We start from the raw sequence: 16927 nt of genomic DNA, 5'->3' as shown, positions 1-16927 counted from the left end.
GACCTCTTTTTTTAAAATAGCATGTATCAAAATAGGTGTGCTAACATCTTAAGTTTCTTGATAATAAAAGATAGAAAATGACATACAGTCTTGCTGGGTATGGAACTTAGCAAAGATTGCCAAGCTTTCCAGGTCACTGTTCTTCACTGGGAAAGATACACTTGAATGTAATATCCATGTCAAGTTTCCCAGAAGATGAATTAGATTTTAAATTTGGGTTGTGTCTCCAAAGAAGACAAAATAAATTTTAATGCCAAAATTAAGGATTTTCAACATTTATCATGTAAAAATATATTATTAATATGTTAAGAATTTACATATATATATTTTGGTTTTATGAAAAACACAGCCATAAATGAACTCTCCCCAATTATGTGGATACATTTGAAGGTTTTTAATAGCAACTTCAAGGAATTGTCGACTTATAAACATACATGATTTCTAAAGAATAAGTTGATTCATACGGGGAGAAAGATTGAGCAAGGGAGATAAGATTGACCTTGGAAATATATATATATATATATATATATATATATATATATATATATATGTGTGTGTGTGTGTGTGTGTGTGTGTGTGCGCGCATTGTGTGTGAGTAAATACACACACATAAAGTTTCAAGGCATAGTTGAAATTCAAATCCACATCTGTCTGTTCTAGAACTTATGTCCTGTTTTGCAATCATTTACTTGCATTTCAAATGTTCCTGTTCTGCCGTACCTTACTTTACGTCTAGTTATTCCCTTGGGTTATGTCAATTGCCTTAAGCAATGTTGATGATTTATAGAAAAATTAAGGAAGGAAGTAAAATTATAGAAAAAAAGATATATCATTTATTCCACATTTCTAGTGCCAGATATTTTATAGATATTAACCCTAATCTTTGTCAAAATTGAGAAGTCTTACCTCTGCCTCACTCACGAAGAAACAGACTCAGCAAGATTAAACCTATAGCTTAAGATCTCATTACTAATAAGTGAGAGAGTCCAAATTTGAATTCAAAACAGTATTATTTCTCCTTTTATATGTAGCTGAATGCTAATATCACTCTGCTGACAGTTTGATATATCAATGATTTCGATTTTGTTGCTCGTACCCAAGGAGGAAAAAAAAAAAAAAGGAAAAAATCAAATAGGAACAGCACTGAGAATTGAAATTCAACATAATTGAATGGTTGAGTCTATACAAATGATAAATATGCTTTGTAAACATAGGAAATATGTCACTAATTCTATCATCCATCCATTTTGAAATGATTCTTTCCATTCCCATTTACAAAATATAAGCTGATATGGGAAAATGTGATTAGATAATAAATATAAAAAGCACATTTCATCTGTGAAATATCTTTCAATTTACTGGAAACCTCTGTCTTGGAATGCTACAGTCATCCCCTAGAACATTCAGATTGCTTTGCTTTGCTATGTCCATACTTACTTGCTATGTACATACCTTATATGAATCGATTACTCATATAAATTATTTTTCCAGTTATATAGCTATATAAATTACAGAGATTTTTTTTTAAAGAAGAGATGACTTTTTCCATTCATTGTTATATTCAAAACATATCTATTGGATAGCAACTATGTGATGTGTACTATTGTATTTATTGTAAATAGGAGTGATTCTGGCTCTAATGGACCTTAACATCTAGTAAAGCTGATGATCAATGAACTTAAAAATAAATAATTGAATTCATAATTAGAACTCATAATAAGTACTATGAAAGAAATTAAGCTCAGTTATAGAGAGTGTGAAAGTTGGATAGAGGGACTGCCAATGAGATTGGATGGGCCATGAGATCCTTTCTGAGTAGTGATGTCCTAACACCTGCAAAGTGAAAAGGAAGCAGCTGTACAAAAAGCAAAAGGAAGCATAGAGCAGGAATAGGAAACACTATGTGCCAGCAACAGTGTTCGAAAGAGTTTGGTAAGTTCGAGAAGGTGAGAGGAGATTGGTGTGGCTGGAGTGTGGAGAAACAAGAGGACAGTAGAATGTGAGCTTGTGGAGGAAGGCAAGGCATAGACTATTCAAGGTCTTGGGATGTACATTTTTCATTGTATTCTAGGAAATTAAAAAAATTATTAATGTTTTAAATAAAAGAATGACACTAGTTCTAAAAATATTATTCTGGACTTCCAGTTTTCAGCCTGTCATATAATGAACCTGGAAGCTGTTGTTGTTGAACAATTATAAAAGATATAACATAATATGTAATGAAAATTCCAGAAAAAAGAAAGAAAGGAATAGAAGAATTATGTGAAGCAACAATGACTGAGAATTCTCCCCAAATTAAAATGATAAGACACTAAACCACAGATTGAAGAATCTCAGAGAACATATTTCAGATAAATGCCAGGATATCTACAACTTAGACATATACTCAACTTAGACATATAAATAAATAAATAAATAAATAATAAAATAAAATAAATGAAAGGATAAAATCTTAAAGGGGTCCAGAGGGAAGAAAAACACTTCACCTACAGAGGAACAAGAATAAAAAATACAACAGACTTCTCTTCAGATGCTGTGCGAGCCAGAAAAGGGTAGAGTGAAATACTTAAGAGTATCGAAGAAAAAAATGCACCAACCTATAATTCTGGATACAGGAAAATTATTTTTCAAAATGAAGGAGAAATGGAGACTTGGTCATATACAAAACTGAGGGAATTTATCACCAGTAGATCTCCCTTGCAAGAAATAAAATAAATCCTTCAGAATGAAGGAAAGCTATGTAGGTCAGATATTTAGAGCTACACAAAGAAAGGGAAGGTATTAGAGAACAAATAAATAAATATCACTCTGACTGTAATGTAAGAGGCAAATTAGCAGGATAAGGAGTGGAAGCAGGTAAGTAGGTTGTGGAATTGTGGGAATGATGACAGCTTGGAAAAACTGAAATGAGGAAGCACGTACATGGTAGAAGCAGACGCAGTAGAGATCTACTTAGACTAGAGAAACTTGGCACTTGCTTATTGCTTGTAAGTGGTAAGGGAAAGGCAAGAACAAGGCTGATATACTGATTGTTAGCTTAAGAAACCGGGTAGATAATTTTTCACTAAGATGGAAAGAACATGAGAGAAAATTTTGAGGAATGGAATCAAGAGCTCCACTGTAACTGCTAAATTTGGCTAAAAAGAAAGAAAAGTCATCGAAGGCAAGATGTCAAATAAGTATCTGAAATTAAAGACAAATATTTTCTCAGTATAAAGAATATGTGATTTATTCAGGATTCAAAAATGTTTGTTGATCATCTATTGTGTTCAAGAAACTGGCAACTTGTGATGTTGATATGAATAAGACCTAGTCTCTGACCTTGAACGAGTCTAAGTTTTACAGGATAGAGAGGGTTTAAACAAATAGATTCAATATTGTAATTGCATTAATTAATTTGAAAATAAAATTTTATAGAGGAAAGAAAAAGGAGGGAGGGAAGAAAATGGTCTTAGGGAGCGTTTATCTTCCAGAAATGACACATAGTTCATATTATTGCCTACTGTTTACTTTAGAATTATTAGGCTATTTTATTAAGATGTGGTGATGTCCTGGATAGAATTACGAAATCTTGGAGTGAACATTATTTGCTGTGGGCCAAGATGATACACACTTGACCAAAACTGTATTTCTAAGAAAGGACAAGTGAGGAATTGAAGTGGAGTCTTTCCCTATCTCTGCATACAACCAGGACAATTAGGTTGATTTGAAAATGACTTCCAACTTTTATATTAACACAGAGAGAATTAAATGGAATGTTTAAGACATTATGCATGGAAGTGAATAAAAATATATTTTCACTTAGAATTATCTTTGAGAGAGTGATTCTGGATCTAAAATAAAATAAAGAATGTACCATCATTCCCAGAAGGCACAACAGAGAAAGTTGTTCCAGAGTGGAGAAGCTTGTGCAGTTTTTGAGATTTAAGAAACAGGGTTTAGGACATTTTGAATATTTAAATAAGACTGAAATATGGGTGTTGTGGAGCAGAATAATGGACTCTAATGAAACTCTAATGAAAATAGTTCACTCTAATGAACTCTAATGAAAAAATGGAGACTGTATTAGACTTAGGGACTCTAAGGTTTCGTTAATTAATTGAAAGTGTTAATTGACTATTAGGTGAGAATGACAAAAACTCTTGATGTGATTTTCATTATTTTGTGCTATTTCATCATATCTTCAATCAATCATTTCTAACAAAAGATAGAATTTCTCATTTTTTTTCCATTTCAGGCTCTTGAGGCTATATAGAGATATTACAAATTTGAAGAAAATCTCTGTAGACATCAAGAGGAATTACAAATAATAAATTAGGATACATGCTAGTTAGGTATGTGTATCATACTCTCTTGCATTTGTCATAAAAATGTGATAAAGAGTTGGTGACACCAGGCTTCTCTCAGTTCCACGTCCTACACCTAACTTATATTTTAATTACTGATGATTAGTGATGGGATCACATTCAGCTTGATAACTGTAGCCTCAACCATGTCCCAGTTATCAAATACATTTCAATAGCAGTTCTATGAAGACCAAATCTATTTTTACTATGGACTAAAAAGAAAGATTTTAGTTATCTTTTTGAAACTCATATGCAGCATGCCTACATGCTGAGGAAGAGATTTTATAGACTACTGGGTTATCACTTCTTTTTGAACCTTGAAAGGAACAAAAGAAGTAAAGAGAATCTTGAACTAAATCATGAGGAATTTAGGTATGAAACACACAAAAAACTATTTTGGTTGGGGGCTATCAAGGTGAGAGGAGAAATCTTTTTTGGGAACAAATAAGAGTTTAAGAGATTTCATTTATCTGTAAAGACTTAAAGCTCTTAGAGGAGATAAGCAATTTATCAAATAGACTTCTCAAACTCTCAGCTCTTGATGACTCAATATCATTGGTTATTTTTACCAATAACAGGCCTTACACTAAAGGGAAGTCATCTGAGGCTTTCTTTGAGGAAGAGTACTGTATGCTGACTTGGAAAATTCCCCATATGAGACATCAAATATTTCTTTCTCTACTACCTGAAACAAAAGAGAAAAAAAGTTGAAATTCAGGAGAGAGACCTTAATGTTCCCATCTGCACCAAGGTCATGCTCTCTGTGATGTTTTTTAAAAATGAAATACAACATTTAAAAAAATATATGTATCACAAATGTGCTCATAACTTCCTACTTCTGTGTATGCTTGCATGGGTGTATGAGATCTCCTTATTTTGACTTGAAAAGCTATAAACATTATAAAATATCTTTCCTCAGGGGAAAAAAAATGAATCAGTCTTCTAGACCCTTCAGTGGATAATACAGAGACAACAGGCATTGGTGGGAAAAGAGGATTGTGCAGAGGTGAAGTGACTTCATGGCTACTGATGTTATTCATGCCTCTGTAAGGCCATGTTCCCCAAAGGAAAGCATCCACCAAAAGGATCAACAGATTTCTGCTTGGAATATTTACCTTTCTCCAGTTATTCCCAAATCCATCATTTTTGGCCTCCTGAGTTGTAGCTTGAAAAGAGATATTTCTGGTTCTGGATGACTAGTGACCCAAGGAAATAGGTAAGAATTAAGTAAGAATTTATTAATTAATTGAGTAAGAATTAACTCACAGCTTTGGAAAACAACCCAAAATAAGGCCCAGAGATTGTTCCTTACATGGTGTCCAAGTAAGAACTATTCAAACATATTTCTTTTTTTTTTTTTTTTTTAGATTTTATTTATTTATTTGAGAGACAGAGATGACAAGTAGGCAGATAGGAGGAACAGGCTCCCTGCCGAGCAGAGAGCCAGATGCAGGGCTTGATCCCAGGACCCTGGGGTCATGACCTGAGCTGAAGGCAGAGGCTTAACCCACTGAGCCACCCAGGAGCCCCAAGCTGATACCATGTTTATCTTCTTCGTTGAATGCCACCAACAGACATGGATGATATTTTTGCTAATAAAAGAAAGTATGTCATGAGTGTTACCATGTAGGAATATCACAAACATTCCCTGAGTCTTTAGAAATCAAACTCAACTTTTACATATGAAGAGTATCAGGTTGTCAAGGTGAAACTCTTTAAAACATACTTTAAGATGCTTAACTGAAATTAACTGTCAGGACAAATACACAGAGAACACTAACACATAGTTAGATTTTCAGCTTAGTATTAAAATATGGAATAGTATGAGGTTTTCCACCTGGAAAATCCAATAAGTTTTGATATGTAGGATCTATTTCGATACATTAAATACTTCCTCCAAGTATTGCAACATTAGGTCTCTTCTTCAAAGATGCCTTCTGATGTTTTTTTCCTGTGGATGATGACTGAGGTAAACATCTCTTCGAATGGACTCCCTTTAATCAAGCATTATTGAGGGGTGGGAACAGAAGCAAAACAGGCAAAGTACAGAGGTGATTACATCATAAATTCTTGAGCCTGATAACAGAGGACAGATAGGATGGCAGATACATAGGGCATGTAAACTGGACTTATTTTATAGAAGAGTGGGAAGTCATCTTCCCAGGCAGCACAACAATGAACTAATGAGATGTTATGATGCTAACTGAATTAAAATGTGGGTAGGAGGAGAGTCTGGGCATGTACCACCAAGGTATATAAGTAATCTGGTCTAGTTTCATACAGATTTAGACAAGGTGCTCTTTGCTGCTTATCTGAAATCTTTACTTCAGATTCTACCATGACATCCAACATTTCCTCTTCTGGAAACTATGGTTCTCCATCTCTTGGGAGTCACTGCCACATTCCTGTTACTTCGTCTACTACTTTATACACTGCTGGTATGAACTGTGGTGATAGTCTCTGCTTGCCCAGCCAAAACAGAACATGGATCCTGGACAACTTCTTGAAGACATGTGGGAAACCTTCCAACTACCGACAATCCAGCTGTGGGTCCACAACCTATGACATTTCCTGCTACCCTTCTACTACATACTATGCTTCAAGGCCCTGCAGAGGAATCAGTTTTTTTCCCATTAGCTATCACTCCAGTTCCTGTCAACCACCAATGTATAACAGAGCTCAGAACTACTTGTCAAGTCGTTTCCAACCCCAGAACCACCTCTCTTATGGCTGTCAGTCACAGAACTTCATCTTTGGTGGGTATCAACTACTGAATTTTGTGTCCCGGGCCTGCCATCCTTTGAGATATCTCTCCTATGACTGTCAACCTTTTGGTTATGTGTTCAGCAGCTTCCGACCCCTGGACTATGTGTCTAATAGGTTTCAACCGGTTCACTACATATACAACAGTTTCCATCCAGCTTGCTCCTTTGGGACTTGGCAATCTCCATTTATTAGAAGATCATGCTGAATTGTCATTCTAGCATCTTGCTGGAGAGCTTTGTAAAGAAGTATCATCTTCAGGTTGATGGATCATTGTGCTTTCAGTTCAGTTACTGTTTTAACTTCTATTCTTACTTGATCAGATTCTCAGTGACTTTAATTGTTTGCTTATTTACTGGAATATTCTTGCTACCAAGCTTCTTGATTTCTATGTCATTAACACATTCTTAACAAAACAAAAAATGTTTTCATCGTTATCTCTAAATAAACTTACTTCAAATAAGTCAGAAAAAAAGTTTTTCAATTCTTCATCATCCTTCATGAAGTTAAAGCCTCTTGGTTATACTAAACAAAATATATTTTTTAAAGAGTGTCTGCAAAAAGCAAACAAGATAGATACTTTCAAGGTCCTGATTGAACATGTTATAACAGTTGAACATGAAATATGCATCTGCACTTTCTAACACTTAAACAGGGAATTATGAAGGTTCTTTAGTCAGAACAGACTGTGTTTTATCACACTAACATGGAACTTCAAAATTCCAGGAGCTTGAAATCACAATGGTTTATCATTCATACACATTATTATTTCATGTCCAAAATAATTCCCATTCTGGGATTCAGGAGTAGAGAGCCTTGACTATAGGAAGTATTGCTAGTAGGGACAGAGGAAATATAGAAAGAGAATCACCTACCAACTTGATATATGTCCTTTAACATTTGGTGGAAGTCAGCAAGTTACAACGTTCACCTTACCTAATGGTATAAATCACAAAGGGGTTACATAAATTTTAATTCTGATTAGTGGAAAGCACATTATATTTTCCTCTTGAATTAAACTTAACAAGTGCTTCCTTCACTCCCTCATGGATTCTTACATAGAGAACACTTGGAAATTATTTCTTTCTTTTATAGATGTATGTAATTAATTACTTCAGTTCCTTCATGTATTCAGTGAGAACTTGCTCTTCCTACAATATCTACCTATATCTCGTATCTACCATACTGATACTTTTAATATGTCACCGTACCACTAGATAATCAGTAATCTTCTATAAAGACAACTAAAAAAGCATATTATTTTTCCCATTTTTTACAGATAAAAAGAAGTCCAATAGGACAAACAGCTTTCCCAAAGACCCAGTTAAGTTGGATTCCAAAGACTTTTCTTTACTCTCCATATTATCTATAGTTTTTCTCATTGAGGTAATGACTAATTTAGAAGCTTTCAAGTTGTCAATAGCTTGACAACCATGACCTTCAACTCTAAAACTGTGAAGTCTACACTGTAAACAAAACTATTTCTTCTCTGTCTCAGCCACAGACCACCCTTCTCTCTAGGATGCCAACTAATTTTAATGGTACACACACTTGTGTCCTCCCTGGGAGTCTTATTTCCTATGTAGGTGATAGGAAATGTCTTCAACATATTAAATTTCTTTAAATTTTATAAATACATATATATATAATTTATATATTTTATATATATAGTATATAACATATAATATATGTGTACGTGTTTGTGTTTGATATATAACTTATACAGATTGTACCAAGTTGTCTAACCTAAAACTTCAGCCTCCTTTAGTGTTCATTCGTTTCTTTCTTTCTTTTTTTCTTTCTTTATTTCTCTCTCTCATGTACTCTTACAAAATGCAATATGTTTTAGATGAGATCCAATAATAATGATAATGAAAGTAATAATATGTAATAATAATAATAATAAAGACTGTAGGCTTGTGATAATGATAAAAGTTAACATCAACTACATACTAACCACATTTCATAAACTTTGACTAACTCATTTGATCCTCAGAGTGATCTATGGAGAAAATACTATGGTTATTAACTCCATTTTGAAGATGTGGACATTGAGTTAGAGAACCATTTGGTAGTAATTGATATTCTAAAATATTTAAAAGAATAGAATCTATGAAGTTTGAGTATTGAGCCCTTATTCTTAACAACTGTATATGCAGTCTTCTGGGAATTAGCTCATGACTACGGCACAAGAATATGAGTTAAAAAAGAGAAGTCATTATGGATCTATTGTCAAGAAAAGCATTTTTCTTAACTACATGGGGTAGAACTGTCCATTTATGTCATGAACTTTTAGAAGAGGCAAGATTATTGCAGGACATCTCTTTGCAATATCAAAATAAATTAACAGTGAGATTTTTTTTTTTTTTTTTTAGTCTAATGGGAGGACAGAATTTTGTTTAAGTTATAGCTTTAGAAAATTAGAAGGAAAGTAACATTTGATTTGCATCTACTATGTGCCAAACACTCTCTTAAGTAACTTTACATTTTTTATCTCATTCTGTCCTCACAACAGTCCTGCAAAATAGGTGCTACTGGCTCCAGATTTACATCAGAAGGTACTGAGGCACTGAGAGATAAGACTTTTCCTAGGTCACACACTAATAAATATGTGTAATAGTACTTAGTAAGAGGGTGAGTCATAACTCATGGAGGCATAGTCTTGACAGCTTCATCTCAAAATGTTTAACTTATTCACCAGTATCTCATTATATTCTTACAATGTTTTCCTTAAAATGTAAGCACAAATCAGACTCACGTCTCTATCTTGTCACTCACTTGCATTATCATTTTAAAAGTGCTTAATCTTCATTTACTCCTGTATCTTAAATTTTTAATTTTGCTCATTTGCCTTTCAGCTGTTGAAACAATGATCTATGAAATCAACAGGGCAAATGTAGCTACAATGTCCACCACTTTAGGTTACCACTGCTGAATTTAAGAATCATTTGAACTCAACAGTTACAATTTAATTGCTATATAAGTATGGTTTGGATACATTTTGCTTTTTTAAATCATGGGATCACTGTTGCATCATTGAATAGCACTGGGGCAAGTGGAATTAGAATACAAATATATATGTGGTGGCAAAAAAAGAAGATAAAAATTCTATCATGACTTAAAAGTCTAGAAGGTGACCTCCATTATTTTCTTTAAGGGCCATTTACTGGAAAATTTAGCTTTCTTTGATCTTCCGTGTTTACCCTAAAGGATTTTTAACCTTTGGAAAAAAATGGGAAGGAGTCCCATAACTCTTTTTTAATGAGTTACAAGAAATCTGCTGCCTCATTAAATAAAGGGATTTTGTTTCTTATTATTCAGAAGGCATAGGAATTTCTCTGCATTATCTGATGGCTAGAAAGCTTATTCCTTGCATCTTAAACTTGTCCTAGATAAAGAGCCCAAACTCTACATAAAGACTAACTAATAGAATGACCTAGACTCCTTGACATAATGTATTAGTTTCTTGTGGCTACTATAACAAAATTCCACAAACTTGGTGGTTTAACTCAACAGAAATGTGTTCTCTTGCAATTTTGGAGGCCAGAAGTCCAAAATCAGTTTCACTGAACTGAAGTCGAGAGGTCAAAAGGGCTGATGCCTTCTGGAATCTCCAGTAGAAAATTCATTCCTTGCCTCTTCTAGCTTCTCAATGTCACCAGCATTCTTTCACTTATGTCAGCATAACTACAATCTCCTCCTCTGTCATCAGATTGACTTCTCTCTCTGATTGACTCCCTCCTTCTTATACGAATTCCCATAACTGCATCAGGCTCACCCAGAAACCTATTTCACAGGGTCCAAGGATTAGGAAGTGGGCATCTTTGTTGGGTGGGCTGGATTCTATTTAGTTCTTCATACATACTATATATATATATATATATATATATATATATATATGTATATATATATATAAAACAAGTGGGGGAATTATTAGAAGGAAAGACCTTTTTAGCAATTCAGTGAAAATACAGTAATCCATAAGCTTCTTCAAAGCCTTAAGAAGACAATGGCACCGAAATGACGATGGTTTTTACTTTCTGCTAAAACTTACCATTGCGATGAGCTTACTTTCTCTATTACTGATGTTATCAGCTTTGTGTCTTGCCAAGATGCAGACTAAAATAAAAGATAATTCTGTAGAAGTATCATTTACAGAATATGGTGGGTGAATGGGCTGTGATGGTTACTTATGACAGTAATGGGTAAAGTAAGAAGTTAAAACACAAAAGCAAATGAGAGGAGTTAATCCCACATGGATGGAGCTAGAGAATATTTTGCTAAGTGAAATAAGGCAGACAGTGAAAGAAAAATACTATATGACTTACTTATATGTGGAATCTGAAAAAACAAAACAAAAGAATGGTTAAATAAACAAAAACAGACTCATAAATACAGAGAACAAACTTCTTGTTGCCAGAGGAGAAGGGCCTGGGGGGATGAGTGAAGTCAGTCGGTGAAGGGAATTAAGAGGTACAGACTTCCAGTTGTAAAATAAATAAGTCAGAGGGATGAAAAGCAAAATATAGACAATAAAATTGTGATGACCTTATATTATGATGGATAATAGCTACACTTATTCTGGTGAGTGTAGTGTAATGTACAACATTTTCAAATCACTATATTGCACACCTAGAACTAACATAACATTGTATGTCAACTACAATTTTAAAAAATGCAAAGAGTTGAGCTAACTTTACCTTTGCAAATCTCAACATTTGATTAATTAGAATATGTTGTACCAAATAAATTTAAATATGTCATAAAGTCTGATGCTGTGAATATTGGTTATGCTATGTAATGTCCTACATATTCTTGTTGGATTTACACTAGTGTGAATGATATTAATTTAAAATACTATTGAATGTTAAGTTGTTTTTTCCCCTCAAATCTACCTCAAGGAAGCCTAAAAATAAGACTAGAGATACCAAAAAGAAATGCAGAAATAAAGCTCCATCAATGTCTGGACTCTTCTATATAGGACTAGGATTCAGTAACTCAGTGCAAAGTTGACCATCAGCTTCATTACATATTTTATTTCTTCTTCTGCCATTTCTTCACACTTCTGCACAAAATCCCAGGACACTCTATAGCCAAACAATTTGCTGAAAATATGGTTTCCTGATCCTGACCCTTTTCATTTGAGAGACACATCACAAAACAGCAAAATCTGTTTAATAAAGAGTTGCTTACAGAATAAACCCATTACCTTATAGAATAAATACTAAGGGAAGCATGGAGAAAACTCAGGTTGAGAAAAATATTTGGAGAATTGGTGTGTGTTTTAAAAATTTAGCCGAGAAGGAGAGAATAGGAAGAGAAATCTAATTGTCTTCTATAAGGACAGTGTCTTTTAAAAACCATCCTTAGTGTGTAAACCTGGTGATTCACAGACCTGTACCTGTGGGGATAAAAATATATGTTTATAAAAAATAAAAAATTAAAAAATTAAAAAAAAATAAACCACTGTATAATTAAAAAAAAAAAAAATCCTTAGAGCTTATGTCACCTGAATAACTTGGTGCTGTCCTCTGTCTGAACCCATCTGTGTTAATAAATGCATTCCTGTTTCCAATTCAATGTAGGCTGTAAGTTTGAATTATAGTTTATATTTTCAAGAACAAAATGTCAATTCTTCAGCTTGAATTAAAATCTTTAAAAAAATTCCACCAGCTTTCACCCTAAGGAGCAAAAAGTGTTATTTAAGAAGTACAGTACCTATAGGAACTATATGTTATTCAAATAAATTTTTAAACATAGTTATTCCCTTTTATGGGTATAGACAAAGAATAACTTCAACACAGGAATGAAATAAAGTTTATGTGGAAAAAATGCAAACCAAGAATAAATAAAACTTATGTTGAGAGAAATGTAGAAAAATGTTATACATTTGACAGGAATTGGGCTTTACAGCTGAGACAATGGAATGTGTGATCTATAATCTCAGTCAATTAAGAAGGCATAATCTTGAGAAACTGGCCTTCTTTGATACTACATATGGCAGAAACTCTTTAAGAAAGAAATCTCATAAAAGTCTTGGTTACTTAGCAATCATTGACCCACGAGTACAAGTTAGGTCACTAAATCTCACGTGGATTACCGTGAGTCTTACAAGGGGAATTCTCCAAATATGTCAGATGAGAAGTCAACACCAATACATGACCTAGCACAGTTAAGAGCATAGTACATATTTTGGGGGACCAATTCTTTCTCTTAATAGTTCAGTGCTTTACCCTCTCTTTTAAGTAACAGTATTGACACAGCCCAAATATTTGGCTTAGTTCACAGTATAGGATTAAGTTCTGCAGTATCTTGCCTGGTCAAAAGAATGGAAAAGTACAGGTTCATTGTTTTGCTTGAATCCTTGTTAACCCTTTAATGACTATGCTGCAGAAGCCTACAGACACGTGAACTCTTGTGAACCATCGATTGGCAGTTGCGAGTTTGCTTATTAACGTTAAAATCACTATTCACCAAAGGTATGGCCTACAGATAATGGGTGATGGGTGATGCTCAACATGGCGATTAGAGATACTTTGAAGAATCAAAATAAACTTATTTTTATAGGAGTGTGAAGACGTCAGAGGCTGTAGCTAAACAACTCACTAATAAGATGTTGTTACGTTGTTGTCCCAGGCAGGGAGAAGGAAGAGAGTCTGGGGAGGCTGCAGACAATGCCCAGGAAATATATAAAAAGTCTGGAAGCCATAGTATCACCATACTTCCAACGCCATTACTGAACATGCAGTCAGGCTCCATGTCTCTTCTGGGCTGTTCTGGGGAATGCAGTGATACATCCTACAGAACTCACTGTTATATCCCAGTGACTCCTTCTGTTGCGCTTTGCTCCAGTGATGTAAGCCCTACTTTTGGGCTCTGTTTACCCAGTAGCTACCAAGGAAATCTTTGGCTTCTGGGTAACTGCCAAGAAACCTATGCTGAAGCACCAAGCTGCGAATCTCCTAGCTGTGAGCTCAAGATCTGCACCACAAGTTGTGACCCGTCAAACTCCTGTGTGCCCTGCAACTCTCCAGCAGTGGGCCAAGTCTGCAGTACCTGTGAAACCACCAACATTGGACCTAACCCCAGCTGCAATCCATGCACTCAGACCAAGGGGTATGTATCTTATTACTACAAACTCAGCCAAAGTCCATCTAAAGCCTGCCAGACCTTCAGCAATAGCTTCAAGGGCTTTGGGCAACTTAACTGCTCGTCCAACCGTTTCCGTCTCCTAAACCACTGTAGAGTGGGTAGTTTGGGCTATGGAGGCTGCCAAAATCTTGCCTTCATACCCAGTGGCTTCTCACCATCATGTTATATTTCCAGAAGCTGCCAACCCCAAAACTATTTAGTGAGAAATTGCCGATATCCAAGTTATGGACCAGTGAACTGTCAACCGCTGAGATATTTTTCTAGAAACTTCCAGTCTCTGAGCTGCATTCCAAGTACCTTTCCTCCTCTGAGGTATTTATGCAGTGGTTGTAGACCTCTGAGTTGTTATTGAATAATTTGTTGCATTTGTAGCTACTGGGTATTGTAGCAAATTCTGCCAAATAGTCATCTTCCCTAATATTCGGCTCAATTACTTCATTTGTCTTAAGAATCTTGTTATATTAACCTCAAATACAACTCCAGGACTTATCAACCACAACCATGATCATTTACTAGCTTTTTTTTCCCTTTGTTGCTCTGTTAATATCCTTTGTGTTGAGGGCTGAACCTGAAGGTGGTATTGTTTCTGCGAATCACTACAATGGACAGACTGAAGAGATTCCACATAAAATACAAATATTGTCAGCTTTCTGATGTTGACTGTCATTGTCCCTTGTCTGCCACTGGGAATATCCCTTCCCTTCTTGATGAAGAAAAGACTTTTTGGTTTGACTGATGATTCCAGCACATTCTTTCAGAATGTTTTGCTTTTTATCATTAGTCTTGTGGACTGCTTAACTAGCATGTTGCTAATGAACTAAGAGATAGCATTACCTTAAATATGCTATGTTCAGCTATTGTATCCATCCCCTACTGACTTATTATCAGGATATGCAAGCAGCAATGCTCAACTCAAAATCAGAAGACCTTCAGCCAATCTTCTCTTCCAAAGAAGCCCCAAAGCCCTCAGTTTGCTGGCATTCAACTTTGGTTCCCAATGCCTAGGAGAGAGCCTTGGGAGTAGCATCAGCACAAGAACTGTTTGTTGAAAGAATGATAAAATAGTCTTATAGATTCTTCATGATTAGTGATGATCTATGTTTGTGGTTCTGCTATAATCCTCCCCTGCTGAATTATTGCTTTCTGACTCTAGAAAAGCTTCTGGTTCATAGTTAATAAACAAATTTCAATTGGGAAATAATGTTTTGCATTATGCTTTATTTCATATTCACTGAAGTTTTATCCATGTTCTGGGCAATATGCATAACATTGTGGAAACACTAGTTTCCTGTCATTTAGTTTAATAGCCTAGTTAAAAAATATGAAAAGATAGAATATGAATTCCTAGGATTTTATTTATTTTGTTTTGTTCTATTTTTAACACATTGAGTGGCATTTCTCTCAGAGTGTCTGTGATTGGTATGTCTGTAGAAAACCAGGAAAAAACATAAATAAATCAATCTAGTGCAAATTATATAAAGCATTAAATATATTTCCCTGAACAATATGTGTATTTATTGGTTTTGTAGATAAAGTTTGGGGTTTCAAATAGATTTAATATTGAACGCTGAGAGAATTGGTTTAACCTCTAAAAAGTTCTCCAAAAAGTGAAAATAAAATCATCCATTTCAGTGGTTCAAAAGTAACATTTATCTTAAGAATTTTTGTAAATAAAAAGCAAATCACGTTTGCAGTCAAATAAAGTGGGCTGTGGAGATGAGTGTTAACCAGAGATTGGATGAATGGAAGAAGGTCATCAGTATTAGAAATCCAGAATTAAAACTCTTGAAGTATACAAAAGGGGTACCATTTTATGTATTCAGTAGTCCTACTACATATAAGAAAGGCTTATGGAAGGAATATGAATAGTTCACTTCTGCTTGAACATGTCTGTGCACAATCAAGTCACTCCTTGGTGAGTTCATTCCATTTTCAGAGAGTACTATTTGTTGAAAATTTCTTCTTTATATTGACACAAATTGAATTGTTCTTAGCAACTATCCATTGACTGAATAGGACCAGTTTAATTCCTTTAACCCTGAACAGGTGTTCAGGTATTTGAAAATAATTACTGTGTGTCCCAGATGAGTATTCAGCTGTCCAAACTAAACATGCAGCCTTTCTCTTTGCAAACTTTAATAGAAAACTTATTCTTTGAAGCATCAAATGAGATTCTTTGGGGGATATCAAGATTTATAGATCCTATTCTCAAGAACTATCCAGAGGAGTAATATACTGAAACAAACAATAATTCAACCATTTTGAGTACAATATAAAATGAATCAGAGGGAGGACTCTAACAGGAGAAGTAGAGAATACCTTATGGAAGAAACATCATCAAAGTGATGCCTGAATATGAACGGACTGGGGGATGTGTATGCAATGAGGGAACAGGAGGGTGGGGGTAAGAGATACATTTAAAAAGATGCATAGAAAAAAAAAATGCATAGATTAGTTTGACCCAAGGGAAGGATACATAAACTCATCAGTGGGGGAAAAATTGGGAGGAAATATAAGACATTGGGTTAAATAAAAACAGTTATAAAATAAAAGATTTTTAAATGTGGCTACATCTGATCAAAAGCTCCTGATAACAGAAGACACTACACAGAAATTAAAAATAAAGCAAAAGTGTGTGTGTGGGAGGTGGTAAAAGGGAGCCTGAG

General features: G+C 34.6%; 2 protein-coding genes across 2 annotated transcripts; both read left to right on the top strand.

Annotated features, from left to right (window-relative positions):
* The first annotated feature begins 7011 nt into the window (after positions 1–7011).
* On the top strand, positions 7012–7317 carry LOC131825983 (keratin-associated protein 25-1). Its single transcript, XM_059165281.1, has one exon. The coding sequence runs from the start codon at positions 7012–7014 to the stop codon at positions 7315–7317; it is 306 nt and encodes a 101-aa protein (XP_059021264.1).
* A 6534-nt stretch (positions 7318–13851) lies between these two features.
* LOC131825982 (keratin-associated protein 24-1) lies at positions 13852–14613 on the top strand. Its single transcript, XM_059165280.1, has one exon. It carries the CDS (start codon positions 13852–13854, stop codon positions 14611–14613), a length of 762 nt encoding a protein of 253 aa, XP_059021263.1.
* Positions 14614–16927: the final 2314 nt, after the last annotated feature.

The sequence above is a fragment of the Mustela lutreola genome, chromosome 2 (assembly GCF_030435805.1).
Source record: "Mustela lutreola isolate mMusLut2 chromosome 2, mMusLut2.pri, whole genome shotgun sequence".
Lineage (NCBI taxonomy): Eukaryota > Metazoa > Chordata > Mammalia > Carnivora > Mustelidae > Mustela > Mustela lutreola.
This window is presented reverse-complemented; position numbering and strand designations above follow the sequence as displayed.